This window comes from Chenopodium quinoa, unplaced genomic scaffold (assembly GCF_001683475.1).
Source record: "Chenopodium quinoa cultivar QQ74 unplaced genomic scaffold, ASM168347v1, whole genome shotgun sequence".
NCBI classification, from domain to species: domain Eukaryota; kingdom Viridiplantae; phylum Streptophyta; class Magnoliopsida; order Caryophyllales; family Amaranthaceae; genus Chenopodium; species Chenopodium quinoa.
Genome location: NW_018744790.1, coordinates 544,806 through 564,331, shown reverse-complemented (window position 1 = coordinate 564,331; position 19,526 = coordinate 544,806). Strand labels below are relative to the sequence as shown.

The window sequence follows — 19,526 nt, the reverse complement described above, 5'->3', positions numbered from 1 at the left end:
TGACAATGCTGGGGAATTTACATTCCAAACATTTAATGATTATTGTATATCAATTGGAATTGATGTTGAACACCCAGTAGCTCATGTTCATACACAAAATGGTCTAGCTGAATCACTAATTAAGAGATTACAATTGATTGCAAGGCCATTATTAATGAGGTCAAAATTGCCATCATCTGCTTGGGGACATGCTATAATGCCTGCAGCAACGCTAATTAGATTGAGACCTACGTACATCTTATCATAAATTCTCAACACTACAACTTGTTTGTGGTCGAGAACCAAGTATCTCACATCTAAAAATCTTTGGTTGTGCTGTATATGTTCCCATTGCTCCACCCCAACGAACAAAAATGGGTCCACAAAGAAGGTTGGGAATTTATGTCAGGTTTGAATCCCCCTTTATGATTAAATATCTTGAACCATTGACTGGGGTGACTTATTTACGGCTAGATTTGCCGACTGTCACTTTAATGAAACAGTATTCCCAACCTTAGGGGGAGAGAAAGCGGACCCTCGTAAGAAAGAAATTGAACTTATTTGGAATGTAACACAACAGTTGATGTTAGACCCACGAACAAATACGTGTGAACAAGAAGTTAAGAAAATTGTTCATTTACAAAGTGTTGCAAATCAATTGCCTTACGCATTTGTAGACACGAAGAAGGTGACAAAATCACATATACCAGCAGAAAATTCCCCTACACGTATTGAAATCCCAACTGGTAATAAGGCCATAGAAAATGAATCTCAAGCACGAAGAAAGCGTGGGAGACCACTTGGTTCAAAAGATTCTAAGCCAAGGAAATTGAAAAGATTGGATGAAATAGAAAATGATACTAATGATGTTCCCCCATTAGAAGGTCAAGAAAGACCAAATGTGGATGAAAGTAAAGAAAATGATGATAATCCAAAAGGGCACGAACAAGAAGACAGCCCTACGGGAATGAACAAGACGTTCAAAACATCGATAACAATGAAATTTCAATGAATTACGTCTCTAACAAGACTCAGTGGAATAGGAAAAATGTTATCATGAATGAAATATTTGCAAATTCCATCACAATCGACATTGTGTCTGATGAAAATGATGTTGAACCGAGAACAACTGAAGAATGTCGACGTAGGAGTGATTGGCCAAAGTGGAATGAGGCAATGCTGGCTGAGTTAAACTCACTTGAAAAAAGAGAAGTTTTTGGAAAAATAACCCTTACACCAGCAGGTGTAAAACCTGTTGGATACAAATGAGTATTTGTGAGAAAATGTAATGAGAAAAATGAGATAGTTAGATACAAGGAAAGACTTGTAGCCCAAGGATTTTCTCAAATTCCAGGGATTGATTATGAAGAAACAAATTCTCCAGTAGTTGATGCAACTACATTAAGATTTCTGGTAAGTTTGACAGTCACAAAATAACTGCAAATGCAATTAATGGATGTAGTGACTGCGTATTTGTATGGGTCACTCGATACAGACATTTACATGAAAGTCCCCGAAGGGCTAAAACTACCAGAAAACCACAAGTCGAGACAATTGCTTTCCATAAAACTAAAAAGGTCACTTTATGGATTGAAACAATCTGGAAGGATGTGGTATAACCGTCTCAGTGAATACCTTATGGGAGAAGGATTCAAGAACAACCAAGTTAGTCCCTGTGTTTTCATAAAGTAATCACAATCAGGATTCGCTACCGTTGTAGTTTTTATGTTGATGATTTGAATATCATTGGAACCCCAAATGAACTCAAGAAAACTGCAAAACGCTTGATGAAAGAATTTGAGATGAAAGACCTTGGGAAAACTAAATTTTTCCTTGGACTGCAAATTGAGCACTTGAGTCATGGTATTTTTGTCCATCAATCAAACTATACAGAAAGAGTTTTGAAAAGATTCCTCATGGACAAAGCAACTCCAACCAACTTCCCAATTAAACATGGGCACGGGCCGTGCCGGCACGCGGGCGGCACGGGCCCGGCACGACTCCGGCACGGCGGCCCACCTGTGGGCCGTGCCGTGAACAAATTTGTGGGATTTGGCACGGGCACGGCACGTGGCACGCCGGGCGGCACGGTGGCCGGCACGCTGGCACGACCCGGCGGCACGGCACGAGCCTGGCCCAGCACGGCACAGCCCGTTCCTTTACCGTTGGAAAACTAGCCGTTTATGGCCGTTTTCCAACAGCTATAAGCGGCTAGTTTTCCACCCCTTTTCCCACCCAAATTCCCTATAAATACCTCATATTTTCCTCCAAAATTTTCACAATTCATCAACTCATCTCTTCTCTCTTATTCTCTAATTTTCTTACTCCCAAGTCCCAAATTCTAAATTCTCAAATTCCTACAAATCCTACAATCTTGCTCTCTTTTGTGAAAAAAAAAAAATTCCTACTCTCTTATAAATTTTACATTTTTACTATTATTACCTTTATTAGTCTACTACCAAAAAAAAAATATTGTTATATTTACATTCGGGAAATTATAAATTCGGGAAATTATAAGTTCGGGAAATTATAAATTTGGGAAAGCATTGAAGCGTCATTGTAAGATCTAACTCAACTTTATTTTAATTTTTTATTGTTAGTTGTTAATCTTGTTATTATTATTATTATTATTATTGTTGTTGTTGTTGTTGTTGTTGTTGTTGTTGTTGTTGTTGTTGTTGTTGTTGTTGTTGTTGTTGTTGTTGTTGTTGTTGTTGTTGTTGTTGTTGTTGTTGTTATTATTATTATTATTATTATTATTATTATTATTGTATTCTTGGAAGTTGGAACTACTTAATTATATAAAAACTACTTTCTATTTTAATTGTGCGTTATTTGGATTGTTGAAATCTGTCTAAGGCGGGACTTGGGCTCTGGACAACGTCGCTCCTAACCTCTCCTACCTGGGATCTCATTGATCCAAGTAATCTACTATTATTATAATTATTTTTAAAAATTTAATTTATATAAAAACTACTTACTAATTCTTATTGTTATTGTTATTATTATTGTTATTGTTACTTTGTTATTGTTATTGTTATTGTTATTTGTATTATTATTATTATTGTTATTGTTACTTTTATTGTTATTATTATTAATTAATCATGGCATCAAACCCGAACGCTTCCTCCTCCTCTAGAAAAGCCAAGTCAAAACGTAGGGAATCACCAAATCCAAACACTTCAATGCCTATGCCCCCCCTAACATGCCCTTTCTCTCCCCTAACATGCCCTTTCCAAACACTTTCACCCCTTTCTTTCATCCCCAAAACACGGGAGGGCAAGAACAAATGGATGATATGGCTCCTTAGACCCAATTTCAACAAAGCCAATTTCAACAACATGAATTTCCTTTTCCTCCTCTTTCCCAAGGTAGCCAAACACAATCCTGCGGGTCGAGTGAACCATCCACCCAAATGCCCAACACCCAAAATCCTAACATATTAGAGTGGTGTACCGAAGAGGATTTTGCTCAAACCAAAAGAAAGAGTGAAGTTTGGTCACATTATCAATTAAGTAAAAATGGACAAAAGGCCAAGTGTCGGACTTGTGGTAAAATTTTCTCGGCCGATACCAAGGGAGGGATGGGACACCTTAATAGACATACAAAAAAATGTGGTGGACCATCTAGTGATCCAACCCAACCCAAAATTTCTCAATTCCATCCACAAGGCTTCATTTACAATTACGAGAGAGATAGGGATGAACTTGGGAGAATGATTGTACATGCGGAACAACCTTTTCTTTTCGCCGAAAATGATGCCTTCAACAACTATATTAACCGAGCACTACAACCAAAACACAAAAAAATCTCCCGAAAAACCGTTCGATCTGCTGCCATGAAGAGTTATCTAGAGTACAAATTGAAATTAGTAAATGAATTAGCTAATCTTCCTAGTAGAGTTTCTTTAACCGCCGATGCATGGGATGGTGGTTACGGACTCCACTATTTATGTGTTACTTGTCATTGGTTAGATAATGAGTGGATGTTACAAAAACGCATCATTCATTTCAAAATGCTTGAGTACCCTCATACCGGTCTTAACATTTCACATCATTTAATGGAAGCCATTGATGCATATAGTCTTAGGAAATCATGTCAATGACTTTCGATAATGCAACTTCTATGACATATAGTGCGAATTTGGTCAAAAACCAATTGACCGATGTTATATTAGATGGAGATGCACTTCATGTTAGATGCATTTGTCATGTTCTTAACTTGTGTGTGAAGGATGGAACACAAGCAATTGGTCCATTTTATCACAAAATAAGGAATGCTATTATGTCTATTAATAGCTCTAACATGAGATATCAAGAATAGAAAGGTTTTTGCAGGCAACAACGGATAAAAACCATAAAAATAGCACCGGATTGTCCAACTAGGTGGAACTCCACCTATGAAATGTTGAGTCGGGCAATCGAGTACAAGGTTCATTTAACACTTTTTTATAATATGAAATTTCCACAAAATGCTTTACTAGAAGATGATTGGGTTAATTGTGAAAAATATATGCAGTTTTTACAATTACTATATGGTATGACACATTGTTTTTCTTCTGTATATAATCCTTGTTCTCATTCTTTTCTTAGTAATGCATGTTTACTTGCATAACTTTTTGCAGAACACCGATCTCAACATGTTTATCGTGGATATCTTCCATCCATGGAGGAAAAATGGCGTAAATATTACACCGATATTCCTATGATTTATATTTTTGCTTCTATTTTAGATCCTAGGCAAAAGTATGATGGCACCTTTTTATTAATTGATATTTATTATAGTAACATGAATTTTGAAGATGATGTTGAAGCTTTTAAAAGTAAAGTGACAAATGATTTTTTTTTCTTTATACTCCACCTATGAAAGTAAATATGGAACCGTGTCTCGATTTGCCCCTTCTCAAACATCCAAAAATGTAAGTAAACGGGCCAAAGGTTTATTTGCACAAGCTGCTAACATGATGTCCAAGTTTTCAGGTACGGAATCATCATCAAGTAAGAGAACACAAAGCGATGTTTCGGAGTTGCAAATGTACTTAAGTTACGACTTCATGAAAGGCATGGACGATGAAGAGAAGTTTGGCCTCGACATCCTCGATTGGTGGAAATCACAAACCGTGAAACATCCAATTTTGTCGGCAATGGCTCATGATATTTTTGCAATCCAAGTCTCCTCCGTTGCCTCCGAAAGAGCTTTTAGTTCGTCGGGACGAGTTTTAGACGATAGAAGAACAAGACTAAAACCCGAAACACTTGAAATGTGTGTTTGCTTCAAGGATTGGTTGGAAGCCGAAACTCGTTCTCAAGATCGTACTTATGCACAAAACGACGACGATGAAGGAACGTCGACTTCTTTTAGTTCTCATACTTCTCAATCAACTCATTTGGCGGATGAACTTAAACCTCTAGAAGACGAAGACGAAGACGAAGGCGAAGACGAAGACGACCAATAATAATTACATGATTACATATTTACATTATACACTATTGTATTCTTTTTGTATTATCGAACTTCATATTCCGTATAATAAATGAAGTTATTCAATATTCATACACTATTGTACGATTTTTTATTATCATTACTTATTTTGTATTATTGAATTATCGTACATTCGTACCGCCTACCGTCATATAATAAAATAAGTTATTCTTCAATTTTTTGTGTTTTCGGATTATCGCACTCGTATTCTTTTTAATTATATGCATTGTTGTTTTTTGCTAAATTAATAAAATTGTTTTTATTTGTTTAAATAAACTTAAACATAATTATTAATTAGATAAATAATTTATATAACCTAAATTAAAATAAATTTGTTCAAAAAATGAAAACAAAATATATTAACATTAACATTTAACATAAACATATATTAATCACATATATTAAGTTGTACTAAAAAAAAAATATATCGTTTAATTCGTTTTTTTTTTTCATTTATTAAAAAAAAAATAAATAAAAAAATAAGCTGGCACGGTTTGGCCCGCGGCCCGGGACGGCACGGCCCGCAAGGCACGTGGGTCGTGCCGTGCCGTGGGCTGGGGTGTGCCAAATTCAGGCACGGCACGGCACGGCCCGCTGCGGAGTCGGCACGGCACGGCCCGTGGCGGCACGGGCACGGCCCGTGCCCATGTTTATTTCCAATGGTTGTTCTTTCTTTGAATATGAAAAATGATCCATTCAGACCCCGAGAAGAAAATGAAAATATTCTGGGTCCAGAAGTATCGTACTTAAGTGCAATTGGAGCCTTAATGTACTTAGCTAACAACACTAGACCCGACATAGCTTTCTCTGTGAACTTATTAGCCAGGCATAGCAATGCACCAACATATTGGCATTAATTGGAATGGAGTTTGACACTTACTCCGGTACCTACGAGGGACACAAGACCTTGGTTTATATTATCAACCGAAACAAGATGCTGCTCTCATTGGGTACGCATGCGCTGACTTATCGGATCCTCAAAATGCCAAGTCACAAAATGGATATGTGTTCACTTATGGCGGCACTGCAATATCATGGAAATCAACAAAGCACACATTGACCGCGACATCCTCAAATCATGCAGAATTGATACCCCTATATGAAGCAGGACGAGAATGTGTATGGCTGAGGTCGATGATCAGTAATATCCAAAAGGAGTGTGGAATGAACGCAATAACAGAAGACCCAACCATCATATTTGAAGACAATACATCATGCATTGCTCAAGTAACTGAAGGATATATTAAGGGAGATAAAACAAAACATATTGCCCCAAAACTATTCTTCACACATGATTTGCAAAAGGACGAGGAAATAGATATCCAGCAAATTCAGTCTTATGACAATCTTGCCGACCTGTTCACCAAATCACTTCCTTCGAAGAAATTTGAGCAGTTAGTTCACCGAATCGAAATGCGACATCTTCGCAAATTATGCTGAAATCAGGGGGAGTATTATATGCACTGTACTCTTTTCCCCTTCGATCAGGTTTTTACCCCACTGGGTTTTTCTTGACAAGGTTTTTAACGAGGTAGTATACCAAAGCATATAATACAATATGATTGTACTCTTTTCCTAGTTATGGCTGTCATCCCATAAGGTTTTACCTATCAAGGTTTTTAATAAGGCAACACATACCTTTTTATGTATAAGTATGGACATTCAAGGGGGAGTGTTAGAAGATAATGAATGTCAATTATTGATTTGATGTTATAATGGTCATATGAGTCCAAACCCTTGTGAACTCATATGGCTATATGTATGTAATTATTGTACTCCTAATTGAACACTCATGCTATATAAAGAGTGTCATGCAATTGTAAATGACATAAGAAAATTTACAGGAGCAACACTACCAATTTCTCTTAATAAAACTTGGGTATTTCTATATAGTAACCCTGTTTTTTTTTTTTTTTTTTTTTTTTTTTTTCACTTTTCTACGTTGTGCCCCAACATATATCACTTTCTACACTATAACCCCAATATATTTTTTGTTTCCATACGGTAACCTTGCTGTTATCCTGCCGTTAAAAAATTCCATTAGTGGGGCCCACTCTCTATTATTAGTATTTTTTTATCGATTTGCGCGTTGAAAAATATTCCGTCAAAGGTTTCGGGGGCTGTTTTGGACCTTAGGGAACCAAATTGAGCTCAGATTTGGCAAAAAAATAACGTAAATGCCTCGTTTTTCTTATTAAGAAATGTCTCGATTTATGTGTTCATATTTTAACACACAAAACGAGGCATTTATATTATTTTTTTTTGCCAAATCTGGGCTCAATTTGGACTCCTAAGAACCAAAATAGCCCTCAAAACCTTTGATGGAATATTTTTCAACTCGCAAATCGATAAAATAATAGAGAGTAGACCCCACTAATGGAATTTTTTAACGGTAAGATAATGACAAGGTTACCGTATGGAAACAAAAAAAATATATTGGGGTTACAATGTAGAAAGTGATATATGTTGAGGCACAAACTTTCTATCGGTTAATATTTAACATTTATTTTGTACTATTAAAAATTCCATTTGCGTACCAGCGAAACAAGAAAGCCGAAGACTGGCCGATCTACCATCGACAAGCGCTCACTTCCTCGCTCACTCTACTCACTCAAATTCCAGAAAATCATCAATCAATTTTCAAACAAACAATTTCATCGAAAATTTTCAAGTTAATTTAATGATGAGGGTTCTGCCCTTTGGGTTACTGCTAGTTTTAGCTTCTGGGTTGTCAATCATTCTCATTTACATCAATGGAATCTCCAATATTGGTACTCCCTTTTTCTCTCTCCTCTCTTCTTCAATTTTCAATTGCAAGTTTGAAATTTGATTTTTAAATTCTGGGTATTTTTTTAGATTCAAAATCACGGCTTTCTGATAAGGATTTGGAGGCATTACTTGCTCTTCAGAATAGTTTTCAACAGTGTGTGGTAAGCTTCTTACTGTTTTATATACTGGCTTTTCGTTAAACTATGTTAATTCAAATCATTGTACTATGAATTGCATTTTCTTTTTGGGTTTTGCTTTGCCAAATCTTTCTGTTGCATTTAATGTCTTGAATGAATTAATTGTTGTTGAATAGTTGATAGTATAATTTGAACTAATTAAAATACGGATGAAGGTTGTATGAAATATATGGATATAGTTGGACGGTAGTATGATTATTATAAACTTGGTATAATGTGTATTAACTGGATGTTTTTCGCGTAAATGTGAGTGTCCCATTTTATGTTGGAGTGTTGAGTGTTAGGGTGTTTGTGGTGCTGTGATGTGCTATTGAATCGTACAACTTGTCCAATTAGGCTTTCTATTTTTTGTTTCCATCAAAACTAAGATAGACTACCTTGCTTCAACAACTTGTCTCAACAACTTTTCCATGATTGTTGGCAATAATTATATGTTTTCAATGGGGTACTAATTGTTGATTCGCACAATGTGTTGTGATCTGGCCTATTGCCTATCTTCTAAGGTTGATGTCAAAGTCATGTTGCTCAGCATCATCAGAAAGTACTTGCTTTGATAAAAAAGAAGTTAGATTCATTGTCCACTTGTCCAGTTATTATGAACATATGTTTATAAATATGAGCCTATGCAGAGTATAATTTTGGGGGAAGAAGGTGGATAAAGCTTGGTACAAAGAGTAAAGAAAAAGCTGCAACATCATGGACATAAGAAACCCCATCTGACAGACTATTGAAATATGCCTTGAATATGTTATTAGTTGTGAACGAGCAAGATTAGGGGAATGACGTACATAAGGTTGGAGCTATAATTCGTGAGAGAGTGAGCTATCGTTCAGAGGGCCATTTTAGATTTGCAGTGGTGGATATATAATTATAGTCGAGTGAGCTATAGCTCTTGCGTGCACATGGCACCAAAGAGTCATAATGATGGCTAATCTAACTATCTAAGATAGTGCTTTGAGTCTCTAGTGATCATCCATCTGTTGATCATTGATCATTCCAATCTGTTGATCATTCTGTTTAATCTATTGAGTGTTCTAGATCAAGTATGTAACTTGTATTTCCTTAAGAATATCTATGTCGTACAGTCTTGGATTTGTAGGTGTCTGATTTGGTGTCGGATCCTTTGACGCTCTAGATTTTATTATATTTCATATAAGACCACTATATATTTGGATGTCATGTCGTGACACTCTACGTACAATCGGGTGATAGAGTAACATAGATTAAGACCAATAAAACTTTTCTTGTGGACGTAGCCAACATGTTGGTGAACCACGTAATATGTGTGTTTCTTATTGATTTTGCTCATCTTTCTTACATCCGTTGTACCAAATTGTATAAAGAGCTAGGGTTTTTATTCTGGTGAAAAATTTGAAGATCGACAAGTTCATAGGGAGGAATGGTTTTTGTTTGTGGCAAATCAAGATGCAAGACAATCTTAATAATTATAGTGTCTCGCAGAGTAAATCATTACCTAGGTTTTGTAGGAGGAAACCCCATTAGGTCTATGTATATGACGAAGTCTTTCACCAACAAGTTGTTTATGAATCAATGTCTATTTAGTTTGCAAATGTTTGAAGGTACTCCTCTTAAGAAATACCTAGATCAATTACAATTTTAATTAGAATTGTATAATACTTTTGTTTCGTAATATTTGCAACACTTTTTTTTTTTTTTTAAAAAGCGTTCTGCCTTATAATCAATCAATAAATCATAGCCTTAATCCCATAAGGGGGGTTTGCTTCATGAACCAATAATGATTATTTCGTTTAGTCATTCATAAGCTCTACTTGCCTTATTTTTTAAAAAATATCTCTCTCCTCTACTAACAATTAAATGTATCCCTATTAACTAATTCCTTTTAATACTTGCAACACTTCCATAACACAGTAATGTCACAATACTTGCAAAACGTTACAATTGGAAAGTTTTTTTTTTGGTTTTTTTTTTTTTGTTGAAAGTTGTAATATAACCCTTATTTTAATCTCATGATCCACTAAATTATACACCTAACAATCTCTCACCCTTGTTTTAAGCGTATTAAAAAAGTGTGTTACAAATGTTAAAAAATGGAGGAAATATATACTATAAAATTTCCACTTTGGTCTCTTCTCATAATTTAAGTAAAACTTTGTGCAATATTTAGTGTTGTGATTATTACGAACGGAGGGAGTAGGCAGAGTACTGATGTTAGAGTCGAGGACAAGGATGCTGCCTTAATTATCTTTGTATCTATACCATTGTCATATGAGAATTTTGTGTAGTCTTGTATGATTGGTAAAGATAAAGTGACTCTAGAAAAGGAGGCTAGGTCTAGTTTTCATATTGTGAATCAAGCTATAAAATGTTTGGTTATAAGGTATAAAAGTGGAGGCAATGGAGAGGAGATTTTGGGGTGTAAATTCAAGAAACCATTTTTTAAGGGTTTTAGACCTAATAATGTTTGTAATGATTGTAAGGAGAAGGACATTAGAAATCTAATTGTCTTAAGAAGAGACCATAATATAATAAGCACCAATTTAGACAATGGTTGCTGATACACATCACTTCATTGTGTAGATGGGTGTCTTATTATATGTGCTTTGTGCAAAGAGTGCTTTATTGACTATGAGAGGTAAATGGAGATAGTGTTTACATGGCCAACATAAGTATGCAAGATAGATGGTATAGGTTTACTTAGAATATATGGACATATGATGGTAAATTTTGCATGTTTAATTGTGCTAGGCTATGTTACTTGTATTTGGGTACCCATTCCCTATACGGGTACGTGTCTAAGTGTCCGACTTGGTTATTTTGTGAAAATATTTCATGATTTCGAACTAAAATGAAGTATTTTAGTGTCCTACCTATATCCAAGTTTCGTGGGCCTAACAAAAATGATTAGCCCGTGTAAGGTTTAACATAGGTTTTAGGCTTATTTCGCTCATGACAAAGGAGCTAATTTCACTCAATCTATAAGACAATAAGGGATTCAGCTTAAGAGGTGAACATGGAGTGTTGTATGTCTGTTAGTGCTGAAAGGTCTTACCAGGAGACCAAGGGTCTACTTTTTTGGTCTACCGTTGTCTAGTGTTTGAAAAATGTGCGCCTAGGCTTCAAAGGTCATGCGCTTTTTATGGTATAGCCGTATATGCAAGGCGATTTCGATAAAGCGCACCGAGTAAGGCGCATTGAGGTGCACAAATGTTTTTTTTTTTTTTTTTTTCAAAATTTGTATTATAATTTATTATAAGTGCCTCATTTCAATGAGGAGGCGTGCCTTAGGCGCAAGGAACTTGGAAACGCCTATGGTGTGCCTTTCAGACTTTTTATACATTGATGTTGTCACATCGTAAGTCTTGTGGAGCAACTAGTCACTCATTCTCACATCAAGAGTGATGAACCAGGAAGTTAGTTATCACTTCCTAAAGGTACGATTGTGTAGACATGGTGGCTTTTGCACTACGTATTGATGAAGAGGTGGATAATTCTTAGTTGTTCAAGGGAGTTATTTTATATACTATATGCTCAATGGCTTGCCGCAATGGGAGATGATATGGAGTCACCTCATAGTGATTCGACTTGAGAACTTGTTTTAAGACTTTTAGAGAAAAAGATAGTCCCGTGTAGATGGGTGTCATGGGTCTTCAAAGGAAGGATTTAACCAAGTATAGTGCTCGCGTAATTGCAAGAAGGGTTCTTTAGAAAAGGGAATAGATTACAAGGAGATTATCTCACCGGTGGCTAGACATATTTCCGTCAAAGTTTGGAGCTTAAGCAACTAGTCACAAAGTTCAACTACAACAGGAGTTCGTATAATTTTTTGTGTGTATTACAACAAGTTGAAAGGTGTGTTGTAGCTCGGTGACTCGGTGTATGCTAAGCTTTGCGCTAAGTCTATCCAATGTTACAAGGTACGTGGTTCGATTCGAAACGTGGTACGGAAACGGATACGTGAAACTTTACTCTTAGTGAATCCGGAACGATTGGATACGAAATAAATAATTAATATTATATTTTTAAGTAATTTTTTATTAACCAATAAGGGATAAGAACAAAATATATTTTAAGATATTATTTTTTAAAATTTTTTATTTTATAATTATTAATTAAATTTAAGGCTTTTTGGTCCAATTGACAGCCTCTGATCCAGTCCTATAAATTCAAATTTCACTAAAAAAAATATATTAAAGTACACTACACAGCTGTATAATACGGAGTACTAAATTAAAAGGTAAGATAAGAGGTTTAGGCCCACCACTATCCCCACCTACCCAAAAGAAGATTTTTTAATAAAAAAACCGCTGCGAGCTGAGGACCAACCCACTATCTCTCTCCTCTCACCTGCACAATTAGTTTCTCTCTCCTATTTCAAGAACTCTATCGATTTTAATGGAGGTTTCTCCATTTTTCCCCTTTCTTTTTCCCTTAAAAAGCTATGAAATCAGTTCGTGGACTCTAGCGACTCGAACCGCGACCTCCAGCGACCTGAGTCGCGTTTGTACCGTGTTCCGGTACAAACGAACCAGGTCGCGGTTCGGGCCAACGTACCGCGAACCTTGTAACCCTGAGTCTATCCTTCCATATGCTTGGAAGGAACATTGACAAACTATGTGGTACCTTAAAGGTACATTTAATGAATGTTCGAATTTAGAGTAAGTTCCAATGTTATTTAAACTCGCTAAATATTCGAAGATATTAGTTACCCTTTAGGATTCCTGCATTATAGAGTACTATACATACTTGGGTTTATCCCTAGCTGTCATGTTTTGGGAAAAATCTTGTAATCTTACTATTTTGCGATCATTTGTTGATCATTCAGAGTATGTTGATTATTCATTTGTTGGTAATTCTAGATATATTCTGTAATAAAATACGAAGGGAGTATAAAAAAACGAATGTTATTGTATAATACGTTGGATTTATCATAATGTATAATTTCATAATATCAATTTTTCTATAGTTTTACTAATAGTAGGGTTGAGCATAACAGGGTAGGGGTGAGCACAACAGGACCCTGTTGAAATTCCGGGAACTGGAACCGAACCTGTTGCAACAGTTGGTGGAAACTGGAACCGGAACCTACAGGTTCCGGTTCCAATTCAGGGTACCCTGTCTTTCAATATATTATGTATTTTTTTGCAAAATTATTTCAAAATAAATTTGAAGGTCATAAACATACAACTCTTACAACTTGCAAATACATCAAACCAAATATAGATAATTACCAAATTTAATACATATATTTATGACAATTGTTTATTTATTAGTTTATAAAAATCTGGACTTAATTTGATACATGATTTGGGTTTAAATAATGCTTTTAATAGGTTACAGGGTACCCTACAGGTTCCGGTTCCCAAAAATCGAGAACCTGAACCGAAACCCCTTGCAAAGGGTTCCCTATTTTACTACCCGAAATCAGAAACTCTTGTACAGGTTCCGTAAAACGGAACCTGTGGTTCCTAACAGGTTTTGGTTCCGATTCAGTGTACCCTGATTTTCTGCTCACCCGTAACTAACGGGTAATTAGATAAATTAAGGGGCCGTTTGGTTGGGGGTATTTATCAAAGGGAAAGGGAATCAACCACCCTGATTCCCTTTGTTGCTGTTTGTTAGCCCTTTTTTTTCATTCCCTTTCCCCCGTCCATCCCCCCAAATTCTTCTAAGCCCATTCCCCACCCCCCCCTAGGTATTTCCATTCCCATTCCCTACCACCACCACACCACCACATCACCACCTTCATACTTACCCAACCACCGGAAAACCCGACCACCGTCCTACCTGACCCTCGCCGCCCCTCCCCCGACCCTCGCCGCCCCTCGCCGACCCTCACCGACTCTCCCCTGCACCGGAATCGAATCGTTCGCTGCCCCTTTTTGCACCGGAATCGCACTTCGCTGCCCCTTTTCGCACCTCCCTCAACCCTTTTCGCATCTCCCCCAACCCTTTTCGCACCTTCCCCAACCCTCGTCGGAGGTTGTCGCACCTCAAACGGCGAGGGAGAATATTTTCTAGGGTTTATTCGAGGCTGATGGTGGTTTTTCGGGGTTGAGGGAGGGTTTGCGAGGGGCGGGGAGAGCTGTGCGAGGGACGGGGATGACCGACGAAGGGAGGCGAAGGGGGAGGGAGGTGCGGCGAGTGGTTTGGTGGCTGGAAACGGTGGAGAATGAAGGTTTGAGGTGGTGGTGTGGTGGTGGTGTGGTGGTGGGACTGGTGGCCCTCATTCCTTTTGTTTTTAAGACCAAACAACATAGAAAATTTTAGGTATTTTCATTCCATTCCCTGTCTTTCCCTTTGTTCATTCCATTCCGATTACCCCTCGCGAACCAAACGGCCCCTAATGGAAAAGTTGTGTCTCAACATACGTGTTTGGTCAAAGTGCAATACTTCAAAAAACACTGATAGTGTAAATTGTTGCAAGTAAAAAAAAAAAAAAAAAGGAGGAAGTATATATTGTTTAAATATTGGGCTTGTATTAATTGGGCTTAATCGGCAATTTTGGTTTCAAGTACTCATAACCGGAGCCCGTATTTACAGCGTACCGAACCAAAATCGGAACCGGAACCAATTGCAACAGGTGCCCAATTTTATTACTCGAAATCAAAACTTGCTTTTAAAACCGGAACCTAATTAGGTTTTGGTTCTCATTCAGGGTACCCTAAATTCCCCCCCCCCCCCAAAAAAAAAAAAAAACCCCAATGGTGAACCAAGTTTGTGTCCATTATAGCACAAACTTTGTAACTTTTCTTTTGTGTTGTATACTATTCTTCTATGCGAGTTTGTCTTGTTGACTGAAAGATGGGGTTAGTGTTTTCTGTAGGCCCTTCCTTTACACTTTGTTTGGATTGAAGGAAATAGAGGGAAAGGAAGGGAAGAGAAATTGAGGGATAGATAATCTCTCATTTGGATAGCAAATGAGGAACGAAGAGAATTGGAGGGGAAAGAAATGGAGGGATAGAATGGCAAGAAATTGATCTCTCCAAAAATGGAGAGATTTGGAAGGAAAACTCTTCATTCTTCCCTCCCCTCCCCTTCCCTTCCCTTCCCACCCCTTCTCCTCCCTCCCATTCTTTTCCTTCCCCTTAATCCATCCAAACACACTGTTAAGGTTGAATTCCTGAACATGTAAAGCGCCCAAGTTGTCTTAATGAAAATAAACCTTGTTTAAATGGACCAGCATGGCTTACTTTACTATGTTTAAGACTCTTAGAATTGATGCCTTCAATTGCTCATTTTTCATAATTAATTTTGTGTCTGCTCTTTATTGTTGCAGAGTGCAAATGGCTTGGGTTTGAGAGCTGTATTTGAAAAACATAGTTGCAAAGTTACAATGAAATTTCCTGATGAAACTGTCTCCAAATGGGTAATTCTATTTAGTTGCTTTATGGGGCTGAAAATTTGTTTTATGTCCACATCATCTTCCCCATGTTATAATTCTTTAATTAAGTCTTGCTGCTAAAATGGCCTATAATTTCGTACAGAATGACCCTAAAACAGGAGAGGCTGAAGGCTTGTCTCATGAATTCAATCTTTGTGAAGCTGTGGCAACCTGGGAACAGGTTAGCTGACTTTTTCTTGTATCATTTATTCTTAAAACAGTAAGGAGGTAAAGAAAAATATTATGCACAATGTTGATTTAGAAGTTGTCATTCAAAAATTTCAATATTATATTGTTTCCCTGCTACAAGGAGGAGAAAGAAATGAAAAAAAAAAAAACAAAGGTTCACAATCTTGTTTATGAATCATTTCAATGGTTGTTTTGTGGAGAACTTTCAGTCATTATTTAATTCGATGCTCTTCATTGATCTGTTATTTAGTGAGTTGAATTTCTCAGGTTAGAAATAGTACAACAGTCTTGACAAAAGAGTACATCGATGCTCTGCCTAATGGCTGGGAGGATTATGCATGGAAAAGGATCAACAAGGGAATCCAGCTGTAAGTTTTTTTTTTACACTGAGAGATGCCATTGCCATCCTGATGTACTTATTATTGCAAAGTATATCACAGAAGATATATTGCCTTACCCTTTGGATTGAAGGAAATGGAGGGAAAGGAAGGGAGTTGGAGGAGGGATGGAGTATCTTTCATTTGTATAACAAATGAGGAAGGAAGGGAATTTGGGGGGGGGGGGGAGAGAAGTAGAGGAATTAAAATGTAAGAAATTGATTCTCCAACAGTGGAGAGATTAGGAAGGAATACTCATCATTCGTCCCTTCCCTTTCTCGACTTCTTTTCCTTGCCCATTCTTTATCCAAACAAACTTGTGATGATTAATTGCTAATGTCTCAAGTATGGACATTGTCTATTGAATGGAGTATAAGCAAGACATATCTGACTATTGTGGGGGGTTGGGGGCAGGAGAAGGGAATATATCAAATGTTCATTAATCAATTTGTGTCATGCAGTACCTGATATGCCTGATTGCCTTTCTGTAAAACCGCAAGTCCAACATGATTTTTTTGAGTGGCAGAAATAATTGTCGAAACAAGGCCCTTTGCATGGAGAAACTCTCTCTGGTTCTTCCTCTTACACCTCCTTATTATCCGAAGCAGTTCCACCGTTGTGCTGTGGTAGGGAATTCTGCAGATCTTCTGAAAACCAAGTTTGGCCAAGAGATAGACTCTTTTGATGCTGTTTTCCGACAGAATGGTGCACCTATTCAGGTCTTAAATCTTCTATAAAATGTACTTGATGTGCAATGATTCACTTCTAATTATTGGTTTCTTGGATATGCAACAGAATTATTCTGAATATGTAGGCTCAAAGAGTACATTCCGTCTTCTGAATAGAGGGTCTGCCAAAGCTCTAGATAAAGTTGCTGAGCTGTATGGTACAAACTTTACTTGACTTCTTTGAGGTTTAATCAATATGCTTTAGAGTATCTGATAGGAACGTCTTGCAGATGCTGGAAAGGAGGCCTTGATAGTTAAAACAACTATTCATGACATAATGAGCAAAATGATCCGGGTTTGTATTCATTCCCTTGTTTCTTTTATTTGCCCCTTGGTTTAAGCGCAGTGATTTTTCCTTTAGTCAGTTGTAATTTGAGCCGACGCCCATCTCTTTCAGTCTAATTATACATACTTGGGAAATGGATACTTTATCCAATGGCTTTTCCCTTCATTTTAATTTTTGAAATTGCGAATTTGGTATGTAAAAGGGGGTGTGCTTTACAATAATAGTAGTGGAACTGTTTATAACAAACTCAAATTGATTTAAAAATGCTCATGATATCTGTGATTTTTTTGTTTCTTTGATTAACTATCACTGGTAGTGTGTTCTTGCTGTCCCTGAGCTATCTACACCTACTTTATTGCACTAAATTTGTTTTTCCTCCCTTTTGCAGGAAATTCCTATTCTCAATCCTGTATATCTCATGTTAGGTACATCCTTTGGCTCATCTGCTAAAGGAACGGGACTTAAAGCATTGGAGTTTGCACTTTCTATATGTGACACAGTGGATATCTATGGCTTTACTGTTGATCCGGGTTACGAAGAATGGTAATACTGAATAATGCTGTCATAATTATGAGCTTCCATTTTGCTTCATAAATCAGTAATTAAAGTGTATTAGCTCTTTTTCTGATTGACAATTGTTGACAATCTCAGGACTAGGTATTTTTCTGAATCCCGTGGAGGTCATACTCCTTTACATGGTCGAGCATACTACCAGATGATGGAGTGCTTGGGTGTGAGTGTCACATGCGATTTTCTTCTTATTATTTTTTTCTGCGCTCCATTCTCTTTCTTTCATTCTGAAGACTGTATTTATCAGACAAGAGAGCATTAGCCACTTTGATCTCCCTTAACATGAAAGTTACCTAAATTATTGTTTACATCCAATCTGAAGACAGTCCATTTTGTCACGTGGAAAATACAGTTGTGCTATGTTTCTCAGCTATTCAAAAACTGCATCTTTGTGCAGCTAGTATTAGTAATTCAGGCCAAGCTAAGATAATAAGAAATGACTTTCTTTCACCGACTTTATAAGAAAAAGAATGGTCGTTGACATTTTTGTTTTTTTTCATTTTGTAGCTGATCAAAATTCATTCTCCCATGCGTGCTGACCCAAATCGTGCTGTGAAGTCGCTTCCCAGCCGCCGCATTATTGCTGCTGCAAGGATTGCATCTGAGAAGATATTGGCGTAAGTAATCTTGAAGGCATTTGCCTCTTCTATCACTAAGATTTAAATCTAAGCTTGTTCCTTGGGCATATCTGCGTATTATTTGATGTCACATTGTCACCCTTGAAATTAATTTTAAAGTAAATGAAGGCTGAAGCTGAAGCATATGGATGCTTATGTTACTTGATGCTTAATATTGAGAAGTTCTCCCCCACATAACAGTTTCAATCCTTTACAGGAGAGTTGGAGCTGGCTCGACCGATCCACTAAGCCAATGTTCCATGATAAAGAAGCAGCAATTTGATCGGAAGCCTAAAACAACCCTCCGGAAGGCAGCTCTTGAGCACCAAAAATATGTCAAAGGGGCAACAATGTATCCTGTGGAGCATAATCCTGGCCATGGCTTGCTTTGCACAGTACCCCAGTAATTAGTTTTGTTCTGACCATGTTTTGAACAGACAAGACAGTAATTCTGTTTAAAACCAAAAAAAAAAAAAAAAAAAAAAAAAAAAAAAAAAAAAAAAAAAAAAAAAAAAAAAAACTAACCTGGTGGATTTATGGGCAATTGAGTTTTTTGGACCACTATTTTTATAACCTGGTGAGGTATAAGGGACCACATTTTTTGTCATTGATTTCTCTGTACTTAAGCTGTAATACTGTAATTGTTTTTAATACATAGAAACAATGCGTGGCCTGGACAATGCTTTAGGTTTTTACTTAGAACAATTGTTGGATAGACATTCATTTTTTTTTTTCCAATCTATTTACTTGTAGCTTTTCATTTTACCTATGAATATATTTATATATTAGCTTAGCTTGTGAATTGTACGAATTTAAATAATTATCCTCGTCTTTTTGGAGGTTGTCTATTTATGGAGAATATATACGTTCACTGTCTTGATGTGATTCAAGTATGTTCAATCGTTATTAATTGTCGGATAATATGTTGTAATGTACAATGATCTATATTTTGGAATCAAAGACAATAATC

At 36.8% G+C, this 19,526-nt stretch overlaps 1 protein-coding gene across 2 annotated transcripts; it reads left to right on the top strand.

Moving 5' to 3' along the window:
* Nucleotides 1–7,981: 7,981 nt before the first annotated feature.
* On the top strand, nucleotides 7,982–19,427 carry LOC110703911 (sialyltransferase-like protein 2). 2 transcript variants are annotated; one of them, XM_021881707.1, is made up of 13 exons: nucleotides 7,982–8,231; nucleotides 8,317–8,390; nucleotides 13,402–13,515; nucleotides 15,685–15,774; nucleotides 15,893–15,970; nucleotides 16,246–16,346; nucleotides 16,882–17,074; nucleotides 17,151–17,241; nucleotides 17,314–17,378; nucleotides 17,758–17,912; nucleotides 18,021–18,102; nucleotides 18,447–18,556; nucleotides 18,774–19,427. In XM_021881707.1, the coding sequence occupies exons 1-13, from the start codon at nucleotides 8,141–8,143 to the stop codon at nucleotides 18,961–18,963; spliced, it is 1,434 nt and encodes a 477-aa protein (XP_021737399.1). In that variant the 5' UTR covers nucleotides 7,982–8,140; the 3' UTR covers nucleotides 18,964–19,427. The 2 variants fall into 2 exon arrangements, with proteins under 2 accessions (XP_021737399.1, XP_021737400.1); XM_021881708.1 differs by lacking the exon at nucleotides 13,402–13,515.
* Nucleotides 19,428–19,526: the final 99 nt, after the last annotated feature.

Coding starts and splice junctions, on each gene's coding strand:
- LOC110703911 (XM_021881707.1), top strand. CDS start 8,141: ATGATGAGGGTTCTGCCCTTTGGGTTACTGCTAGTTTTAGCTTCTGGG. Junction 18,103..18,446: donor AGATGATGGAGTGCTTGGGT/GTGAGTGTCACA, acceptor TTCATTTTGTAG/CTGATCAAAATTCATTCTCC. Junction 18,557..18,773: donor GCATCTGAGAAGATATTGGC/GTAAGTAATCTT, acceptor AATCCTTTACAG/GAGAGTTGGAGCTGGCTCGA.